The sequence below is a fragment of the Lampris incognitus genome, chromosome 20 (genome assembly GCF_029633865.1).
Source record: "Lampris incognitus isolate fLamInc1 chromosome 20, fLamInc1.hap2, whole genome shotgun sequence".
Classification (NCBI taxonomy): domain Eukaryota; kingdom Metazoa; phylum Chordata; class Actinopteri; order Lampriformes; family Lampridae; genus Lampris; species Lampris incognitus.
In genome coordinates this window covers 27,977,897-27,997,627 of record NC_079230.1, presented here as the reverse complement: position 1 = coordinate 27,997,627, position 19,731 = coordinate 27,977,897, and the positions used below count along the sequence as shown (strand labels likewise).

The 19,731-nt window shown below is 47.2% G+C and overlaps 1 protein-coding gene and 1 long non-coding RNA gene across 4 annotated transcripts; one reads left to right on the top strand and one right to left on the bottom strand.

The window, feature by feature from the left end:
• Window positions 1-26: 26 nt before the first annotated feature.
• On the top strand, window positions 27-4,736 carry c20h4orf48 (chromosome 20 C4orf48 homolog). Of its 3 annotated transcripts, none has more exons than XM_056300704.1 (4): window positions 27-166; window positions 1,153-1,332; window positions 1,564-1,652; window positions 3,668-4,736. In XM_056300704.1, exons 2-4 carry the CDS (start codon window positions 1,218-1,220, stop codon window positions 3,737-3,739), a joined length of 276 nt encoding a protein of 91 aa, XP_056156679.1. In that variant the 5' UTR covers window positions 27-166; window positions 1,153-1,217; the 3' UTR covers window positions 3,740-4,736. The 3 variants fall into 3 exon arrangements, with proteins under 3 accessions (XP_056156679.1, XP_056156681.1, XP_056156680.1); XM_056300706.1 differs by lacking the exon at window positions 27-166 and adding an exon at window positions 274-279; XM_056300705.1 differs by lacking the exon at window positions 27-166 and adding an exon at window positions 920-978.
• A 9,996-nt stretch (window positions 4,737-14,732) lies between these two features.
• On the bottom strand, window positions 14,733-19,638 carry LOC130131025 (uncharacterized). The gene is made up of 3 exons (XR_008812198.1): window positions 19,596-19,638; window positions 18,578-18,805; window positions 14,733-14,842 (listed from the first exon to the last, which is right to left on the bottom strand). It is a non-coding gene; the product is annotated as an uncharacterized LOC130131025 (long non-coding RNA).
• Between the last annotated feature and the right edge of the window lie 93 nt (window positions 19,639-19,731).

Genomic DNA, 19,731 nt, shown 5'->3' with positions numbered 1-19,731 from the left:
GACAACATCAGTCAGGACCCCGCCCACATACGCTCGCTGCTCGGTGGTGGAGGAGGAGAAGGGGAGGCTGTGTTTTATTATTTTATCACATTTACTCCGATGTTTTGAAGCTTTCCAGCGGCTCTCCGTCGGAACATTAACCCGAGTTAGACTTTACTGGAATCGTGTGAGTTTATATTGTGGAAAGAGAGCAGTTTTTTGGGGGGGGGTTGTTTACTTCTTACAGTCTTCAAGGATTTGGAAAGCAAAGACACGTCACGAAGATAACAAATATAGGAGGTGGTTTCATTCATTTGCATTTGTGCATGAAAATCGCCCCAAACGTCTGCGTCGGCTGCATCCGTTTGCGCAGTAATTAGTAGCGGATCCTTGCAAAACTTAAAAGGCAAAAATCTTAAGTAGTGTGTCCCGCGTGCGTCTAGGTGTTCCCTCGTACCACCTGTTAGGTGGAGAGGTGCTAGGCAGCCACTTGAACACCACGCCACCCTAATATATCCGTTCATGCATCCGTCGACCGGTTCGCCGTCACATCCACCCGTTTCTATATAAGCGTTCTGCAAGCGTTTCTATGACGTCAGGATAAGGGTGGAGAAAATCAGCGGGACGGTGCACGTTTATTCAGGCTTACGTTTAAGAGCTGCAAAAAGCCTGCACATATTCGTCTCACCTCCTCGCCTGCGAATGATTAACCTTGGTAATGTAAAAACAAGCTCAAGTCTTTAAAAGAAGAATTTTGCGCTATTCACTCACAGAATTTGACCCCCCCCATTGTACATCTGTAAGAATTGACCGTACAGCAATATTTTAATTGTCTCCACTGCAACTACATGCTGTTCGGTTCGGTAACGAGCCAGTCAGGTTCCCAGCTGCGGAATTGGGTTCGGTGTGACGCGCATGCGCATTCGCCGTGGCTCGTTAATGCCATTCTTTCGAGGTGTGAATCTCATGTTGGTGTTTTTCTGCGAAATATCATCGATTGTGAGTGCATCTATGATTGCAACAAATGTTCGTCTTCGTAGACTCTTATTTGCTGAGATGTTTTATGCAAACGCGGTTTTTTTGGGGGGGCCAACAGTGTTGGGACAAAGCTGGGCATTGTGATTGACGTGGCGGACGATCGCGTTTTATTTCCATGTTATCGTTTCTCTCCAGGTGATCGGAAGGAGTGGTCGCCTTCCCGCCCCGGGTCGCTGTTCGGATTAAGCGTTTGCATCGCGATGGCGTCGAGTGGCTATTTGCCGGCGCTGCTGCTTCTTCTGGCGGCCCAGCAGCTCCTGTGCTCGAGGGCAGCGGATGCTGAGCAGGAGGCGGGGACCGTCATCCCTGCAGAAAGTAAGCGGGCTTCGCTGAACCGAGCGCGGTATCCGTGTCTCCGTCGGCATTCTGTGTTAAGAGGCGCACTTGTGTGCGTGTTTATGAAGGCTTCGTCATTTCACCTCGGCGAAATTTTAATGAGGCTGAGAATTCTCCAGCAATTAGGTCATCCTTAACAATGGCCTTAGGAAAACGTGATTTCACCGTTACAGTTGTGTTTTATTAACCTCGCCTCGTGGTTATCCTCAGGTCGTCCATGTGTGGACTGCCACGCGTTCGAGTTCATGCAGAGAGCGCTGCAAGATTTGAAGAAGACCGCGTTCAACCTGGACGCCAGGGTAAGATGGAGTCCTCCTCCGGGTTTGGCCTGACCCTCGTCTCGTGTTGCGTTGCGGAGGGTTTGCGTTCCTCGGCGTCAAATTCCGTCTTTCCGCTGTCAACCTGCTCTTTTCCCCGCTGCCTCTGCGACGAGGTCTCGTCTGGGAGATAGAAGGCGTCAGCGTGCGTTTGCAAGACAGTCTTTTACATTTAAATGTGTCATTTGTTCCATGAAATGAGTCTGAGCATAACGATTTAGATCCCTGTGTCACCTATGTAAACTACTAATTAGACACGTGTCTGACCCTTTAGCCGAGCGGTTAGTGATGCCGCCTTGTGGTGCAGTACACCGCGTATCGAATCCCGCACCGGGCAAGAAAATAACCGGTTACATTGGTGGCAGCGGTGGGAGCCGGAAGTGTGCAGATCCTCAGAAGTCTCTTCGGAGCGCGGGAATAAGAAAGCGCGAAGGTGCGCTTCCGGGCAGGGTGACGACTGTAAACTACTAATAAGACACGTTAGCCCCTAGCTAACGGGTCTGACCCTTTAGCCGAGCGGTTAGCGACGTCGCCTCGTGGTGCAGTACACCCCGTATCGAATCTCGCACCGGGCAAGAAAATAACCGGCTACACCTGTTTTAAAGGCACAATATGTAAGTTTATCAACTTAAACAAATGAAGAACACATCCATGTGAAACATATGAGTATACTAATTAAGTACTGCTTTTCCCCAGTTACCCGTCCATATTTTAATGTTTTAAAAAATTTGACAGCTGCCATTTGTGAATGGACACATTAGCAGCCAGTTACATTTCTTAGTTTGGATGGATCCAAATTTAATTGGATGCTGACGCGTCCATTCCCCAACCGGAGCCGCCGTTGTGTTTGAAGTTGGAGCACAACATTTTGTAGGGCTGTCAAATTTGTCAAAACATTAAAATAGATGGTTAATGTATCTTTTCTTTTCTTTTTTGAGGAAAAGCAATACTTTGAACAGCATATGGTTCATTTTGGTGTATTATCTTTGTTAATGTAAGGGATAATGCCCAACAAGGTGTCCATTCTCAGGAATTAGTGGACGACGGGGAGGCTGTCGGACGGTTGCTTCCACGGGGTCCATTAACTCCTGATTATGGACACCTCGAAGGGTATTACCCCACCTATACCATGGTTACTTGCCAAAGAAGAAAAAAACAAGACCACTACTTTATATTTTCATGTGTTTTACAATCAAACCCTCAAGTTTTTCACAAGCTATAACTCCGATATTTCTAGGCCGCTCCGCTCATGGAACCCTCTGGCTCAGCCATGAGGATGAGTATGGTTGACAAACAGTAAATATAGTTTGACAGTATGTTTAGCAACAACACTAGCTAGCTATCCAGCCATGTCATTGTCCCCAAATCAGTATCAAGATTTTCCCGAACAAATGATAGGCCACGTGTATCGTAGGCCGCAGCCTTAAGTAGCGTGTTGAGTAAATTGTTCATTTTAGCTAGCGCATTATTTAGAACGGTGAACAGACACATTCGCTGGAGCTACTTAGCATAGGGATCCATTATCAGGAATTAATAAGACACCCTGCAGGCAATCAGAATCGAGTATTCATCCAGACCATTTTATATATTTCACTACTTATATATATATATTTTATTATATATATATTTTTATATATTTATATATTTCACTATATATATATATATATATATATATATATATATATATATATATATAAATAGTACCTTTAAGTTAGTGTTTTGAAAAAAGATTGGCTCAGTCATTTTGTGTGTGGATTTTGTAGACACAGATGTAATTACAAGTTAGAGGTTTGGCCCTAGACCTTGGTTGAATCTCATCTTGCCTCTTTCTGTCATTCTTTACCTTCTACCAAAACAAAAAAACTACCCCTGCCAGCTATAAATCCTTATCTCATAAATGCTTAAATGCAGAGAGTAAATTTCATTAGTATGTATGTACAAAATAACCAATGGAGTGTTCTATAACATGGTGTTTTTCTCTGTCTCTCCTCTTGTAGACGGAGACGTTGGTCCTGAGGGCCGAGCAGAGGGCCCTGTGTGACTGTATGCCCACCAACTCACTGCGCTGAACTCCCCCATGTTGTGTGTGCCCCCCTCGTTTCAGCGCCACCGGTAGACATCTATGGACACCTCCACACGTTATTCCACCCAGACAAGGAGAACACACTCATTTCCGAGCCTGGCTCCATGCACAGTATGCTGTTCATTTGGATTTCTTTTGAGCAACAGGCACTTTACTTTCTTTCTTCTCGTATGGCTGCCGGTACGAGCTTTGGTTTGACTTCATGCATTATGAGGCATGCGTTGTTTTGCCTTACGTAGGCCCGGTTTTATACCACCTTTGAAGTTTGTTCACGTATGTCGTTGAAACACATGTCTTTTTGAAACTGAAACGTGGTCCGTTTGTCTCATCCAGAACGTAGGCTGTTACTTTTCCCCTGTCTTCATGACCCGCTGTTGACTGTATGATGTAGATGGAACGCAGTAGTAATGTATGTATAGGTCGTAAGAGATTAATGTTTATAACTATTGTACACTTCAAACAGTAGCACTGCTTGTTAAATAGCCTGTAATTTATGAAACTACAGAAGCATTTTTGGTAATAGTTTTACTTGGGTTGCTATTTGCAATTCTGCAGAATTGCTAACATCATACTCGTGGTACCTCGGTTTGTGATGGTGTCATAAAGGGACCGATCCGCAATTTGTTCTGCACTACAGAAGGCCCTTACCTTCGGGAGAATTTTGCATTTTAATGTAGTTATTTTGCAGTAATTGCAAAAGCAGATTAAAGCTTATATAGATTGACTCGAGCTCAGAAGACCCGTGTTTTCTGCTGGTGTGCAGGAGGGGGTCTTTAATTCTCACAGGACTGTAGCATGACGTTAAAGCACCTTTCTTTTGATCGTCGCCAACACGAGCCGGGCGCGAGCCCGTGCACGGCCCCGCGGCGTGCACCGTGTTGCTCCACGGAGGCCTCTGTGTGACAGGGCTGAGGTGGAAGAGTGTCGGGTGTGTGAACTACTTTCAGACTGTAGCTTACAGGGGACGGGGGGGGGGGGGGGACCACAGAGGAAGTAGAGAAATAGAGCATTGGTCGTTTTATTGTCGCCGGCTATTTGGTCGAGAACGGCGACCTTCATTTGGACTGTCACACGAACTGCCTTTGTTATCTTTATGTTGTGTCATTAAAACACTTTACAACCCCCATTACTTCACGCTGTGCTGTGTCCTGTCAGGCACGTGTGTTTGATTTCTCTCATGGTTAGGATCGTATGACTAGAATGGCCGTATTTACCGAGTAAAGAGTTTAAGTACCCCGTGCTTTTGGCAACATACAGCAACTGACTTGATTTCCGTTTCTGTACCGTAAGACTGTGTTAAGGTTATTGTGTACAAACGTGGACGATCACGGTTACAATCTCAGAGGGTTTGACAGTCACACCGTGAAAATCAGGCAGACACAGTGAACGACGATGGAAAACACTTGTATCTCTAGACTCTCGCTCATCTGTTGCCATTCATCTATTATCCATCGGCTGAAGCAGCAGAGCCACATCACATAAACAGGAGGTACAATTCCTTATAATAATAATAATAATGATAATACATTTTATTTGTGGGCTTCTTTCAGAGCACTCAAGGATACCTTACAGAACACAGTAAAAAACCAAGCAGCACTGTATCAGACAGCATCAAACCAGAACAAAGCAGGTAGACAATAAAAAGTTAACACAACAGATATAAGTATCAAATCATCATCTGCACAAAACTCAGTGAAGTGTGGCTCAGACTGAATATGCCAGTTTGAAAAGGTGCGTTTGAGATGGGATGTGAAGGCTGAAAGAGAGTCAGTGTTGTGAAGGTCTTGTGGGAGAGGGGTCCATAGGCGGGGGGCAGAACGACTGAAAGCTCTAGAGTCTAGACCCATGGTAGTCAAGCGAGCCGATGGTGTTGTGAGTTGGAGAGCAGAAGAGGATGTGGGAGGGCATGTGGATATGAAGGAGTCCAGAGAGATATGAAGGAGCTAGGTATTAAGGGCCTTAAAGGTGAGGAGCAGGATCTTGAAGTCAATACGGTATTTAACAGGGAGCCAGTGGAGTTGCTGAAGAACAGGAGTGATATGATCTGTGGAAGGAGTTCTGGTACTGATACGGGCAGCTGAATTCTGGACCTGCTGACGTGTATGAAGACACTTGAGGGGAAGACCAAAGAGGACAGAACTGCAGTAGTCAATACGGGATGTAACCAGGGTGTGGGTGAGTATGGCGGTGCTGTTAGGGGTAAGTGACGGCCGAAGACGATTAATATTGTGTAGGTGGAAGTATGCAGACCGAGTAACACTGTTTGATGTGGGCTTCAAAAGATAATGTGCTGTCCAGGATGACACCCAGACTCTTAACCTGAGGTGATGGAGGAACTATAGAATTGTCAGTAGGTAGGGAAAAACTATCAGGTTTAACCAAAAGTAGATTTAGAACGTACTAAGCGGACCTGGGTTTTATCACTATCAAGTTTGAGGAAGCGGTAGGAAAAGCAGGATTTAATTTCTATCTGAAATAGTAACGGTCACTCCCACGCTCATAAATCTAATTTGCTCAACTGCCACTAGGATGAGCAGAGAGCGTACAGAGAAGTGTGTGTGTGTGTGTGTTGTGTGCCTGTGAAATTTTAGACTGACTGCCATCACCAATTTCACTCCATCTCTCCACAGCCCTGCATGTTAATGCCCACTTTTTAACAACGTTTAGACCACTTTGTCATCAGTAACAGACGCCACATGCAAGGAATTCAGTCCCATCGGCTTTCCGCCCCATGCTTGTTTTTCTGAGGAGCTGTCCTGCAGAGTTTAAATCCAAAGAAGTGTGTGCGTGTGTAAGAGAGAGAGAGAGAGAGAGCGAGAAAGTGCTGCTGTTAGCTCCTGCTGTTCTTAGCTGACCTCGTCCTCCTCCACGGTCCTTTCATTTATTTACAAAGGGAAATATAACAGGGTTGACGAGAGAAGACGCTGCAGTTCCTACCGCCGCCACTAGGAGGAGCCCCAAGCCAAGGCAGGCGGAGGGCCGTGTCGCAACGATGCAGCATTCTACCTCGGGCTGAGCGAGTCTCTGCAGAGGCAGCGGATAGGCTGAAATAAACAGCGACAAGTAAACACAAACCCACCCGTGGATCTACACCGGCCACGCTTGCTTGCTTGCTGCTGGCGGCCGCCCACCCGCCCGCAGTGACCTGGCAGGGGACGGAAGCGCGCCCCGACCGCCGCCCCCGTCCCCTGCCAGGGCACAGCTCCCCCGGCCGGCTTACGCGCGTCCTTGCGGTAAAAGCAAACCGCACGATTGTCGCCGAGCCCAAATGTCGGCCGGTTTTAATAGCGTCTAAAAACGGGGAGGTGATCTGCCGGGAGACGGAGGAGAAAAACTGGATCAGAGAAACTGAGCTGTTATTACAATAGGATGAGCAGAAATAGCCGCGTCGCTGTGACACAGGGTCCCGTCACTGGTGTCAGCCGCTCCCGCTGGAAGCTGGCTGACTCGGTACCTCTGAAATTCTCTGGCAAGCAGGAGAACCCCCACCACCTTCTTGCGCGCGCGGCGGGGGCGGGGGTGGGGGTGGTGGTGATCGTTTGACCTTGCTGGGGAGTTTTGCCTACATGACTGAGGTCCAGGGCAGCGTCTTTTGACGTAGCCCGGCGAGGGGGAAAGGCTTCGTGTTATTTACTGCAGTCTCCTGCGCCGCGCTCGTGGGGAGGGAAGTGGGCGTGGCGAGGCGAGGGGTCACCGCCCCGCATGACGCAACGGGAAGTGGATCACTCAACACCGTCGGTCGGCCTCCGTTTGATTCTGGCGCATCCGTCTATAATCCGACGAGAACACCGCTGGACAGATTAGACACGCGAGAGTTGACGCGGATTATTCCGCTTGTACCGCGGTTAAAACAAAAGCGTCCACCCATTCCTCTGGTGGTGACATTTTTGGACCCAGAATGAAGACGCTATGACGCAAAAGTTAGCCGCTAGGCAAGAGCTCTGGACGTTCACCGGGCCCGCCGCCGAGTCGGCGCGTTGCCACGGTTACAGCGTACGGACGTTCGAGCCCAACTACGTGTGTACGTAGTCAACAGTTTCAACGCACACCCTCCGGCCAATCAGAAACCGGTATTCTTCGTGACCGCGGTACGAATGGGGGTTTCAACGCACACCCTCCGGCCAATCAGAAACCGGTATTCTTCGTGACCGCGGTACGAATGGGGGTTTCGACGCACACCCTCCGGCCAATCAGAAACCGGTATTCTTCGTGACCGCGGTACGAATGGGGGTTTCGACGCACACCCTCCGGCCAATCAGAAACCGGTATTCTTCGTGACCGCGGTACGAATGGGGGTTTCAACGCACACCCTCCGGCCAATCAGAAACCGGTATTCTTCGTGACCGCGGTACGAATGGGGGTTTCCACGCACACCCTCCGGCCAATCAGAAACCGGTATTCTTCGTGACCGCGATACGAATGGGGGTTTCAACGCACACCCTCCGGCCAATCAGAAGCCAGGAATTTCCATGGACTCATTCAAATGCAACGACGATACTACATAAAGATTTACAAATCTTTGTCTTTGGGTCAGATTCCCGGCGAAATCTGAGGAAAGGATTTACACAGGACATATAGTCACAATTAGAGATACATTACCTCATGGCTGTATTTCTTAAAAACAGCTGCCCCCCCCCAATCTTTGCAACAAAAGGCAACGCTTATGCAAAATGAAGCAATTCTTCTGCAAAATACCAATATTCTTGTCCACAGGGGTGCACAAAGTCAAAAGAAAACCAAAACTCCCCATAAGAACTTCTCATTGGTAAGCATCAACATTAATTAATAGGTTACTTGTGTTGGGCTATGAATGGACCTTGTAATAAAACACAACAGAGTAAGATGGGCTGAATGTGCGGGTGCAGTGTGGACGGGTTGGGTCTGGGAGGTCAAAGCTAACATCTTCATTCTACTGGGGATTTTATGTGCTCAGTTCAACCCAAACACCAGGACATAATCACTTTAAGTCCCAAATGACTTTTTTTCCCCCAACCTACTTTCGTTTTGCTCAATATCAAAGGGGGGATTTCACGAAGGCGTTTGCCTCACTTAGCATCAAGGAGAGCTACCTCCGGTACTGTGGACTGCTAAATGATTTAACTGCATCCAGAAATGTGTGCAGCACATTGTAAAGTCAAAGGATTCTGTCGGCACTAAACACAGCATCTGTTGCTCCAGATGTTTCCAATGTCTTACTAATTCACAGACTCAATATGGAATGCACCATAAAGACTTGTAAAACAACATGCACCCTCTATCTATCTATCTATCTATCTATCTATCTATCTATCTATCTATCTATCTATCTATCTATCTATCTATCTATCTATCTATCTATCTATCGATCTAGCTATCTATCCATCCATCCATCCATCCATCCATCCATGCATCTAATCATGCTGCACCTTCTGAGTAGAGTTCAGAAAAGCCACTGAGAGAAGAATCAAGAGCAAACTTAGTAAGTGTTACCCGGAGCAAAGTTATGTCAATGTTACAGACAGTGAAAAAACAAAACAAAACGAAATCAGATGTTGAAAACAAACAACAGCAGCCGCAACTAAATGACAAAATTATAGATGTCCGACAGCTGGTGAAGCCTCTTCCTCTCTCTTACTTGTACTCTATTTGACTCCAAAAGTAGGGGACTAAACTGCTGCATTATCCTTTGTACACCATTCATTCATCCAAGGCAACATCCTGAGCAGATCTTTGCTCCATCACAATATGAGCTCAAAAACAAAGCCACTCACTCGCTACAGCTCACTGACCTGTGGTCAGTTTAGATTCTCTCATTTGTAGGTGTGTGTTCTATGGAATGCAGGAGGAAACTAGAATACCCAGGGGGAGACGAATACATGCAAACTCCACACTTAAAGATCTGCGACTGAGCCCGGGGCCCTCCGTGCCACCTACAAGGGCCGATGAATTAAAATCAACACTTATTTATGAGTCTGGATAACAGCAAAATCTTAAATGTCTGTTGTGTAAAATGTAAATGAGACTCAATTCTGTCAGTCTTTAGTCACAGAGACCAAGGGCATGGTCGCCTGGTGTCTCCAGCCCAGTGCTTGCGGCAGTGGCAGGTGGTGACAGCATCATCAGGAGGACCAAAGGCTGAAGAGGCCGGCACTAGCGGTGCACCATGAATAAGTGATAAGCATATTAATGCATTAAAAATGCATATACATTTTTGCAGGGCCTCTATGAATTACTCATCACATGGCAAACTACGAGTATCCCTGGCCAGTGCTGCTGGAAAAAAAAATCAGCAAAGAAAAAGAGACAGAGAGACAACCAGAGAGAAGATGAAAGTTGAGAGAATGAGGAGATGAAGCGATAGAAGATACACTACATGGCCAAAAGTATGTTGACACCCCTTCTAATTAGTTGGTTCAGCTCTTTCGGCCACAACCATTGCTAACAGGTGCGTAAACTCAAGCACACAGTCATGCAGTCTCCATAGACAGACATTGGCAGTAGAATGTGTCCTACTGAAGTGCTCAGTGACGTTCAACATGTCTCTGTCAAAGGATGCCACCTTTCCAACAAGTCAGTGGGACAAATTCCTGCCCTGCTAGATCTGCCTCGGTCAACTGTAAGAAGTGGACACATCTCGGAGAAACAACAGCTCCCAACAGCAGCCTTGAAGTGGTAGGACACACAAGACCGCAGAATGGGACTACCAAAGGATGAAGCGTAGCATGTACAAATCATCTGTCCTCAGTTCAAAACTCACTAATAAGTTACAGACTGCCTCTGGAAGCAAAGTCCGCACAAGAAGTTTTCATCAGGAGTCACTTGAGTCAACGTTCTGTGATTTTCTTACCTGGATTATTGAGCACGCATTAAGACATGTTCATCAGGAGCTTCATGAAATGGGTTTTCATGGCCAAGCAGCTGCTAACAATCCTAAGATCACCATGCACAATGCCAAGTATCGGCTGACGTGGTGTAAAGCACACCGCCACTGGACCCTGGAGCAGTGGAAACACGTTCTCTGGAGTGATGAATCACGCCTCACTATCTGGCAGTCTGACGGACCAGTCTGGGTTTGGTGGATGCCAGGAGAATGCTACCTCGCCAAATATATAGTGCCAATTACAAAGTTTGGTGGAGGAGGAATAATAATTTGGGCTGTTTTTCATGGTTTAGGCTAGACCCCTTATTTCCAGTGAAGGAAAGTCTTAATGCTACAGCACACAACGACATTCTAGAGCATTGTGTGCTTCCAACTTTGTGGCAACAGTTTGGAGAAGGCCCTTTCCTGTTGCAGCATGACAATGCCCCGTGCACAAAATGAGGTTCATACAGACATGGTTTGGCTTGCTGAGTTTGGTGTGGAAGAACTTGACTGGCCTTCACAGAGCCCTGACCTCAACCCCATCCAACACCTTTGGGATGAATTGGACCTCCAACAATACCCGACCTCACTGATGCTCTTGTGGCTGAATGGGAGTGAATCCCTACAGCCATGTTCCAAGATCTAGTGGACGGCCTTCCCAGAAGAGTGGAGGCTGTTATAGCAGCAAAAGGGGGACCAACTCCATATTAATGCCCATGGTTTTGGAATGAGATGTTCAACAAGCACATATGGGTGTGATGTTCGGGTATCCACATACTTTTGGCCACGTAGTATAGATGAAGAGAGAGACTAAAAGAGACAGATGTAGAGAAACAGAAACTGTCTTTCTCTAATTCAGTTGATGTGAATGATGAGGTTAGAGGAAGTGACCATCAGATTTTGATGTCAACGAAAAGATGTCGTTCATCACCGTTTACTTTTTTTAAGTCTATTTTGCTGACACCTCCCATCCACACCACTCACCCTGAATCTCGTTACAAACAGCCCAGTCTTCACTTTTCAAGGAGACAGCTTGCCCTTGCTGTTCAGCTCTCCTGCTTCATCCTCAGCTCCTTACAGCCGTCCTTGTTCTCATGTTGTCTCAGTCAATATCTCTCCTTCAGGCCTCCTCCTCTCCCTCATGGTCATCACCCATGGCTCTTTGTATGTTTCCCTTCTGCGTGGCTCTGGATACCTGTAGAAACTGATAACTATGATTTGAGATTCAGATGGGGGAGTTTTTTTTTCTAGAATTAACTGTGTATTTAAAAGCTGTAATAAGAGACACAGCGTGAGGTCAGATCCCAGGCAGAAGACTGCAGGGGGTTGGCTGCCCCCCCCCCCCAACACACACATTTAATTAAATTGCTTATATCCCTATAATGTACAATTCCTGAACATACATTAGCATTCCGGACACAGAACAGCACGGCATGAAACTACAGACGATGCTTTCATCAGCAACTGAGGCAGAAGCACACGACGGGTACACATAACAGCACTACCTGCAAACATAGTGTGTATGTCTGCATGCACACTCACACTTCTCTTCACTTCCCCATATGGAAGTCAACCATCACAAATAGCTGACTTGTTTCTTAACACCTGTAGCGAATTCAGGGGGCAGCCGGGAATCCGCCTCAACCGGGACGCGAACCCGAGTCTCCTGCACCACGGGCGACTGCGCTAACTTGTCAACTAAAGGGCCCGACCCGTTAGCTAAGGACTAGCGCGTCTACACATCCATGGTCGTTACACTACCCCCCTCCTTCGGGAAGCTCCCTCACGCCTCACGGTCTCACCATCCCACTTCTGACACCAGTGTAGCGAATCCAGGGAGCAGCCGGGAATCTGCCGCAGCCGGGATGCGAACCCGGGGCGACCGCGCTAACCAGTCAACTAAAGGGTCCGACCCGTTAGCCAAGGGCTACCGAGCCTATTCATCCGTGATCGTTACATTGCCCCCTTCCTTCGGGTAGCGGACAGCTACAAGCGTCCTGCTCATCAGCTAGCAGCCTGCAACCTCCCCTATAAAGCATACACATTCCGACCCCTCATCATCAGACCTTGCAGATTGTCTTAACTATTCTGTGTCTGATCCTTTCTGCAGAAAGCTCGTTAAATTTCTATTTAATCCATTACACCTGCAAGACTCCTTGTTTTCAGATTCCCACCACAGCGATACCACAGGTCTAAGCCTAGCAATGTTTCTCAAGTGACGTTTCATTCAATAATGATGAAAGCAAGACAAAGTCAGCACCCAGACATGCACGGTTCGAATAACGAGGGAGGGGATTGGAGGAGTCTGACCCCCCAAATTAAGACTTGGACACCCCCCCCCAAAAAAAGAGAGGTAAAAACAACAGGTCGGGGGAGTTGAAACATTTATATATCCTTCTGACCTGTAATCGTAAATATCACAATATATTTCCCATGTAAACTACTAGTAGTTTACACTCATATTCATGCCTGGGGGCAGTGTCGGCGCCAGAACAAATCTGACGGCCGGGCCTACGGTTTTCACGGGGGGGGGGGGACATGAGCATTAAGCCTGTCAAATTCACATTCTATATTTGAATATTCTTCGATTGTGAAACGTTTTTATTATTGTAAACGACTAATAAGACACGTTAGCCCCTAGCTAACAGGTCTGACCCTTTAGCCGAGCGGTTAGCGATGTCGCCTTGTGGTGCAGTACATCCCGCATCGAATCCCGCGCCGGGCAAGAAAATAACCGGTTGCATTATTAATTATTTGCTAAATTAACCTTCGAATGTGCGCTTAGGATCCTTACTTGTGCTCTGCTCTTTTCCCCCGTTGTTTTCCATTGGCGCACAGACGCTACCAGCAGATCGCGCGAGCTAACTCGCGGCAAACAGCCCTGTGTGTCACACGCAATTACCACCGGAATGGACAAAATCACACACTGATGTTCCGCTCCGGTGTCCCGCTAACCCCGCTCCGCCACAATCAGGAAATTTAAGCATTTTATTTCATTGATTATTATTGATTATGTATTTAAATGAGCTATGTGCATTAATTAATTTTAATTTTTACATGATGTTCAAGTACTAATTTTCACATCATCACTGGGTAATTGGCGGGGGGGGGGGCACAACTTTCATTTGGGGGAAGCCCCCCCGTAGCTCCGACACTGCCTGGAGGACTATTGCAATACGATTTCAGACACCCCTAAAGTGGACCATACTGTAGCGAATTCGGAGGACAACGCAACCACAGGAACTGCCGCGGCCGGGAAGCGAACCCGTACCGCCCGCACCGCAGGAGGCATCGCTAACCGCTCGACTAAAGGGTCAGACCCGCGAGCCAGCGGCCAGCGTGTCTTCTTATCCATGCACGTTACGATACCATTTCTTAACCTTGACTTTAGTTGACATGTCTCGCCTGACTGCCTCGTCACGCCCGTCATTACGATGGCTCGCGTCCTCATTAAAGCCTACGCTCGTGTGCGTCGCACAAGCCGGTGGAGACGCTGTAAATTCAGCTAGCTAGTTTAGTACACTTTACTTTAACTTCGGACTTTCTGAATTAGACTGTCTCCGCATGAACGCTAATGTTAGCTAATTTCTGACTTCTGCCTTAAGTTACAGGTAAGATAACTAAAGCTAACGTTTGCCTTACCTACCATTAGCTAACTAATGTTAGCTTTGCTAGCTGATAGCGCGCCCTTTCGTTTCCAATGTTGGCTAAATAGCTAGCTAGCTAGCTAGTTGTGCCTACGGCTCGGAATTTCATTCCCAATATAAAATGTCATATATTTATTATCTAATGTTAGCTAACACTGGTGCTCAGTCATGAGCAGTGAGATGATGGGGGATTAGTTGTAGAGATACGTTTTGACATCAATTTAGAGCTTATTCCGTTTTATTTTAATAGTCTGTGGTGGTTTAATTAGGTTTTTTGCCTTTTTGATATTGGTTTATATAATAGGCACCCCTTTGTTTTCACTCAGGAATGGAGGAGTTTTACCTGGTTGGGTAATTCAACAATAATAAAACCCATGTGTGCTAAAGGCTGATTAATTTTATTAGTTCAAATATGACTATTTTATTGAACACAGATTAGATTTCATCCACAGAGCCAACATGACCAAGAAAGGAGGCGATATCTGGCATTTTATGAAATGAAAGTCATTTTATTTGACAGTGTATTCTTGGCGTTCGAACCCAGGACCTTCTTGCTGTGAGGCAACAGTGCGACCCACTGGGCCATCGTGCTGTCTTTCTGCTAAAAAAAGAGTAAGTTGAAACTTGTAAGAAATAGGACTTAGAGATGATAATGCAGCCTGCATTTTCTGTGGTTGCTGTGCAGGTTTAACACTGAGCAGCACAGTATGGGTGATGGTGAGTTTTACATTTATGTGCTGTTATATTAAGGAACCAGAAGGAGGTCAGAATGACAAGTCAACAAGCAGGAGGAGGTCAGGAGGACGGTGAACAGGCAGGACCTAGTAGCAAAGAGGTGAGTCATGAAGGAGACTGCACTTAAAGATGTATGCCATCATGCCATGCTATCTTTTAGGCAAATAGTACTTGCAGCAACTGATGGGATGAACGACAACCATACCCTACAGTTCTCAACTAATATTCCAAGACTATTAATAAAGTGTTGGCTACTTATATTTAAGAAAGTTCTGGTACAGCATTGTGTGGGTCTGTGTTGAGTGGAAATGATGGTCTGCTGTTGTGTGTTTGTGGGTCTGACTTGCTGGCTAGAATACTTTTGCTCTAGAATACTTTGTTAGTGACCCCTGACTACAAAAGTTGTTGTGTGGTCCGTGCCCCACGGGCTGGAGTAATGGATTTGATTTATCCTCATCTACACACTACAGACGTTACGTTAAACAAGCAAGACACTGTGAGGATTGTAAGACTTCAGGTCACCGAAGCACGCGCCTGTGCTGCAATGGGTTCCCTTTACACCCTGCAGAAAATGTTGACCTCGCTGATAAGTCACTTTGCAATCTGCACTCTGTTGACACGAGGAGTAAAAGACATGCTATGATCAAACATAACGCCAAAGTTTCTTAGACTGGAATGGACGGAAGAGGAAAGAGATGTTTGTGCATCTAGAGAAAATTGGGTCTCCTGAGTCTTTTCCAATTTACAAAGATGTGAGGCCGATAGTAACATACGGCGCTTTACAAACTGGATTTATCAAGCTTTTAACTTCAGCATTTTTAACCATTTTTATCCACTTTTAAAACATCTTTAGTGCGGTACAAGGGCTGTAACTAAAATCTAGCAGGAAATAAAGTTCTTGTTGAGAGGGTGAAACGATATCTTCTCCTCATGACCATGTAAACGTGAGTCATGCTAGTTGAGAGGCATTTTTGCCGTTGCAAACGCCCAAGAAAACACAGATGTACGTCTTGACTTTGGAATATGTATGAAAACATAAAACAAAAGATATGGGCCGCATAAAGACGATAGACAAGACAGACGGAAAATAAGTAAAATTTTTGAGAAGGTAAAAATTAACTAGTGGCGCTCATCTTATACGCTTGGGCCGAGTTTTCTTCTTCTACCCACACTTGTGCCTTGCTGCTTGTTTTACCTATTGGATTTTATCCCCCCCTGTTTCTACATGCTCCTATTGCAGGATGAACACAGACCTTTATGTCCTTTCTACATGGACGCCACCATCACTGTCCTGTACATCTACACCGCCTTGTATGTCAGGAGACAGACAGGCTTAAAAACAAGTGCAACGTTGTGAGACGTGCTAACCTATGAAATATGAGACATCTGCAGCTGCATCACGGTTAGCTGCGGCGCTGACGTGGACAAAAAGACCACAAGAGGGTGACAGATCTCTGACAGCAGCAAGTGTGAACGAGTACAAGTCAGAGAGAGCGCGAGAGGGAGTGTGTGTATGTGTGCATATGTGTGCGTCTTAAACACACGCTTGGTGATTGGTGCACAGATGCACTGACTACATAACAGGTCACGGTGTTAATACTACCACTAGACTATGTGCCGTACAGAAAACAACGGAGCGATAACGAATCACCAGCTTAGGTTTTAAAATGCCTATTAAAGCAACAGACGAGCATTCAAAAAAGCAAACTTGTGTCCAAAGAAACTCCGTCTCCTCTCAAAAGATCATTGTCCATGTGTGCCAATGTGTCACAATGAAAAAAAGGTCTTGACTCAAAGACACATCCCAGGGTGCAGTGGGGCACATTGTCGGTGATGTTTCCTGAGGTCCTCGGGTCTTTCAACATCATACACCCTCTCTCGGGCAACGCAGCCAGGGTTGATCAGGCCCTGGCTGGTGTCTCAGCAGCATTGGCCCACAGATCACTCCTTCTGAGCCAAAGCCATCTGGAGGCCCTCTCTGCAGTCCCCATGGAAGACTTGATGGCTTTCCTTTTGGCAGCCCTAGTGCTGCCAAGTAGAGTGAAGAGCTTGCACAGTGAACGGCCAGCAAAGCTTCCACATCCCACTTCAATGGGCTCACAACATGCCTTCCAGCCTCTCCTCGGACACTGATCCACCAGCTCCTGGTACTTGGACTGGTTCCGCTCATTTGCCTCCTCCATCCAGTCCTCCCAGGGAACCGTCAGCTCTACAAGGAGCTCCTGTTTTGAAGAGGCCTGTTTTGATGATAGCTCTATTAGCACTATGTCTGGCCTCAACGAAGTTGTCATAACGTGTTCCGGGAACCTGCCCCCCCCCCCCAAGTCGACTCGCAGCTCCCAGTCTGACCCAAAGGTGAGGAGACCGGCTGCTGATCTGGGCTGTGACTGGGGCTGCTCACCAGCCCTGAAAAAGGCGATTATCCTCTGTCTGCGGGCTTGCTTGTTGTTGGCCACAGCTTTGGAGATGGCCTCTGCAACTGTCTTCAGCACTTGGTCACGTCGCCAGCGGTAACGGCCCTCCCCCAGGGCTGATGGGCAGCTGCTGAGGATGTGCTCGATACTTGTCATACATGTCATAGACAACGTCTAGATAAGAGCGTTAATGTAATGGCTGAATGCTATAAGATAGAATTGGGTACATGTTAGTTTTGTGAACTTTCCTTTGAGCGTCACGTCCCATAAGAACGACAGTGTTGCCTCTGGCTCAGTGCTAGCAAGGCCTGACTGTTCCTTCCTTCACACTACAGTAAATATGTCAGCCGGCGTGTTTATCTTTAAGCTTCAGATGACTGCAAGCTTTACCGAATATGAAATCATTGTCACGTTGCATCACAGAAGCGGATACCGAGTAAATTATGTATGTTGTATACAATACATAGTTATCAGGGTTCCAAGAAAGACCGTGTACAAGACCAAATACTTTCCAAAATAATATATATATATATACTATATCCATCCATTATCCAAGCTGCTTATCCTGCTCTCAGGGTCGTGGGATGCTGGAGCCTATCCCAGGTGGGGAGACACCCTGGACAGGCCGCCAGTCCATCACAGGGCCGACACACACACACACACACACACATAAACTTAAAGGTACAACCCTTAATTCAAATGTAAACTCAAGGGTCACCCCTGTGGAAGCTGCTGTCACTCCCAGATTGATTGACGGGTCTGTCAATACAAGCACTAACAGTAAACAACTAAATCTGAGTTTCTAATGTTCTCTGACGCTGTAAAGGTTTGCTCAGATCTGTAATGGTTGTAAAGACCGGAGTAAAACAATAACTCAGTAACTATCAGCTGGTGAAGACACAACATGCTTACGATAGGATTTTCAATGTGTAACTCAAAACGCCTCAATTATGCAGGTGAGCGTACCTCAGTCGCCCCAGTACATCGCAATATAGCAGGCCTATGTAGTATGGTATTGGTGTAGTACTAGTACGGTATTATAGTACAGTGGGTTATAAGCCAGCTGTGAGACCGGGGGAAGTCGCTCAAACACAAGAGCTGTTGAGTTATAACGAAGAAACACTTGGGAGGCTGTGCTGTGATTCCACCTTTACACAGCACCCATCCACGACTACTATTACACTTACCATTATGTGCTCGTACCACCGCTGCAGTTCACGACTGCTTCTCGACACGGCGCATGCGCGCAGCATCTTGCAAGGTGGACGAGAGCAGGTAGTGATGCTGTGCACGGACGCTTCCACACACCTCCGACGGTACCGTCGCCTTCTGTTCGTCCGTGTGCTACAGATTTATGTAGCGCATCTGTAGAAGGAAGTCTGTGCGGGGCTGGGCGGTCCAGTCTGGAGTTGAGTCTTGAGGAGAGAGAGAGAGAGGGGGGGGGGGGGAGGGTCTCCTCGGATGATCCAGTTCAAACTAGTTCTGCTTCAAACAGACGACAGCGTTTCTCGCTGCTGCAAAACTATACGCATCTCACCCCCCCCCCCCCGCGCGCGCGCGCAGCTCTTCGCGAGTCCGCGCAATGCGAACCACGAAGTACGCATGAAAAACGCAACAGTTCACGACGCGAAGTGATCCCCACGAAATGAAACGTCAATCACCGCCCTTCGTTAAATTAGCACCGTAGCCAATCGCTGAGCGCCGATCCGTCACGCGCGTTCGAAAACCCAAGTCCGTGTTTCGTTTTTTAACCTCTGGAAAGGTCACGAAAGGGAGGATCTGTTGTGGATGATAAAAGACGGTTTTATTTCAGGCTATTCGGGGAGTGTCGCCCTGCAACAAAGAGCGGAGGCGCGACACGGAGGTGCGTACAGCAGCGCCTTTATTGTGCACGGTAGAGAGTCCAGACAAACGACCGACACGGGGGAGGGGAGGGGAGGGGGGGTCTAATGTCACAATAACAGCGGAATATACACATATGTGGCGGAGGTGCCGTGGGAGAGGAGTGAGGGGACGACGGAGGAATCGCTGCAGTGCAGCAGAGCTTGTCAGTCAGGAGGCGGATGGGGGGCAGAGACGCGGACTCGTCCCCCCCCCCCTGCGGCGCGCAAGACGGCGAGAACCACAATAAGGCGTCGTTCCAATAACGCTCGCGCCCAACGCGCTGCCCTTGCGCTACCTTGCTGACACCCTTTGCCAAGTCACCTCTCACCAAACGGCGGCTCCTCCTCCTCCTCCTCATCATCATCATCGTGAGACAGATTATGAAGACTACAATCTGCACTACGTAATTCCCCCCCCCTCATCACTGCCGCCCCCCCCTTGTCCTCAGAATACACAT